General features: G+C 44.4%; 1 protein-coding gene across 1 annotated transcript; it reads right to left on the bottom strand.

Annotated features, from left to right (window-relative positions):
* Window positions 1–715: 715 nt before the first annotated feature.
* On the bottom strand, window positions 716–2441 carry LOC123176191 (uncharacterized). The gene is made up of 3 exons (XM_044590529.1): window positions 2322–2441; window positions 1972–2239; window positions 716–1254 (listed from the first exon to the last, which is right to left on the bottom strand). Exons 1-3 carry the CDS (start codon window positions 2403–2405, stop codon window positions 1106–1108), a joined length of 501 nt encoding a protein of 166 aa, XP_044446464.1. The 5' UTR covers window positions 2406–2441; the 3' UTR covers window positions 716–1105.
* Window positions 2442–2453: the final 12 nt, after the last annotated feature.

Below are 2453 nucleotides of genomic sequence, written 5' to 3' on the forward strand. Positions count from 1 at the left end.
TCTGATCAGCTAATCCGCCGCACCGACACCGGCGAGGCCCACCCGCCAGATGCAGACGTCTGCCTCGCTAGAAAAACATTTTCCATCCTTTTTTATCCATTTTGATGACAAGTATTTTCGGACGGAGGGAGTAATTCCCATCCTCCCAGAAAAACAAAAGAAGACGACGACTTGGCATCAGTCGCATTTAACGACAAAGAAAAGATGCTACTCACAGTATGCACCAGATGCATGATGCAGACAGAAGAAGAAGAAGAATGGCACAGGCTCTCAAGAAGCTACAGCCAGGCATCATCATCATCATCATCATCGCAAACTTCATCAGTTAGTTACTTACAGAAAACAGCGGATCATGGCTTGGCTACCAGAGATACAGCAAAAAGTGCTGTGCTGGGCTCCTCCCCCTCACCCTCACACCAAAAGGCCAAGATATCTCATGCCCTTCGCACCATTGAAGGTTGCCAACCTCATTGCCGCTCTATATACAGTGCATGCATATGCCTCCTACAGGTGCAAAGCGCAATATCTGCCAACCGCATGGCTCTCCATCTCCATGTCCAGGCACATTCATCCTTAGTGCCTCCCCATCTTTCTCAACTTGTCCTTCATATCTATACCTACCTGCGCATGGAAACCGTCGTTTGAATTTCAGATTCACCACAGCCCACAGATAAACATGTCATCGAAGAGAAAAAAAGACCTTTCCCGCCCACCGTATAAGCATGTCCTCGCTTAAGAAGGGTACACAATTTTAGAGAAAAAAAAAAACCTTTCCCGGCATACATACTGTTACAACTTCATATGGATGAAGATAACAGGGTGCAGGAACAGGTTCAGGCTCAGGACTCAGGTTTGCCAACACACCACACCTAGTGATGATAGATAACAAGGGTTAAATGCCGATCGACTACACTTCTCTCATTCGTAGCAGCAACCAAATCTCACAGCAAGGCAAAACCAAACCGGGACACGGGTAAAAATGCATTGGGACTGTTAATAAACACGGTTGGTGAACCCGGTGGGAGCTTCATCTCAGGAGACATTCGAGTTGTCTAGGACTGGGAACGGCAGACATGATTCATTCACCTCTTGCGCCATGCGCCTACTACTTAGGTTTATCTGCAAGGCTGACGAGGGATCTCACGATGCCCGGGCTGATCTTGTCCGCGAGGGCGCCTTTCTCGGAGATCGCAAACGATTTCTCCTTGACAAAGCTTTGCAGCTTCTTGGTCTCGTAGTCTAGATGCTCTTGATCTGCATTGTTTGGATATCACAATCATCAGCACAATCTCAACAAGCTAGACAAGCATATATATAGTTGTGATTCCACAATTTTGGTGTTGCTAAATGTGCATACCGCACATGGCTCCGCCACGCCACGAGCTTGAACCAGCTCGTGCGTCGTCGGGTGTGCTTCCATTCGGGCACACAAGCATATATATAGTTGATGGAGGGTTCAAACAGAAAGAGTTCCAATTTTGAACGTTGAAGTGGAAACGGTCCTACAACAAGATATTCTTGAAAACAAAAATCCCCAAAAGTTTAGCAAAAACAGTGACAATCAAGACCATGAACATCAGAGACATAATTTTTGAAGATAATTCACGCATTTGGCTAAATAAGCTTTTGCAAAATACCATGTTAACAGTTTGCGTTCAGAAGAGGTTGCAGATAAAATGCAAGCTTAGAACAGAGCAGACAGCGACTCCAATCACTACTTCACGTGCCGATGGTATCGAAAGCCCACATCCTTGAGCTCAACAATGACTTTTGGTGAATACAACAAAATACAATAGCTAATTTAAACCTCATAGTGGATTAACAACACATGGGAATAAATTTTGAAAGCATGATCCACCTGAATATTGAAATCGATGGCAGAGTTGTTGGTGCAAACCTATATCAAATCTACTTCAGTAGTAAATTGAAATAAATCAGATTGCATGGATCAAGATCCAAGAAGGTAAATACCTTTATCCAGAACAGTGTGCGCTACATGAAATGGAACACGAGCCAAAATATCTGAGCCTGGAAACATTAGCCAGGTATGTTCTTTGGGGTCGTGATTCCCGCAAGTTGAGCATATCTCCTTCACTAGCTGTTTGGCGGAAGTTCCTTCCATCTCTTTCATTACGATCTCAAATGGAGATGGGACACTGGTTTTAGTTGTCTTGGCTTTTTTCCGGAGGGCCGTTAGGGCCTCCCTGTTAGCATTCCTCATCCTATCGTTCTCCACTAGCTGATCATACACAGAACAGATCAAAACAAATCAATACTGAGACTTCTAGCATGAATAGCAAAAGCCAGTAGCACCGACAGACCTGATGCCTTGCCAGAAGAAGTTGCTCCGCGTCTGTTTCTATGTCAATCAGAGTCCCTTGAAGCTGCTTCATGTTGGGATCCATGTTAAAACTGCAAAACAATGTCAATTGTTTTTCATTATTATACACAAA

This window comes from Triticum aestivum, unplaced genomic scaffold (genome assembly GCF_018294505.1).
Source record: "Triticum aestivum cultivar Chinese Spring unplaced genomic scaffold, IWGSC CS RefSeq v2.1 scaffold60526, whole genome shotgun sequence".
In the NCBI taxonomy this organism is placed as follows: Eukaryota; Viridiplantae; Streptophyta; class Magnoliopsida; order Poales; family Poaceae; genus Triticum; species Triticum aestivum.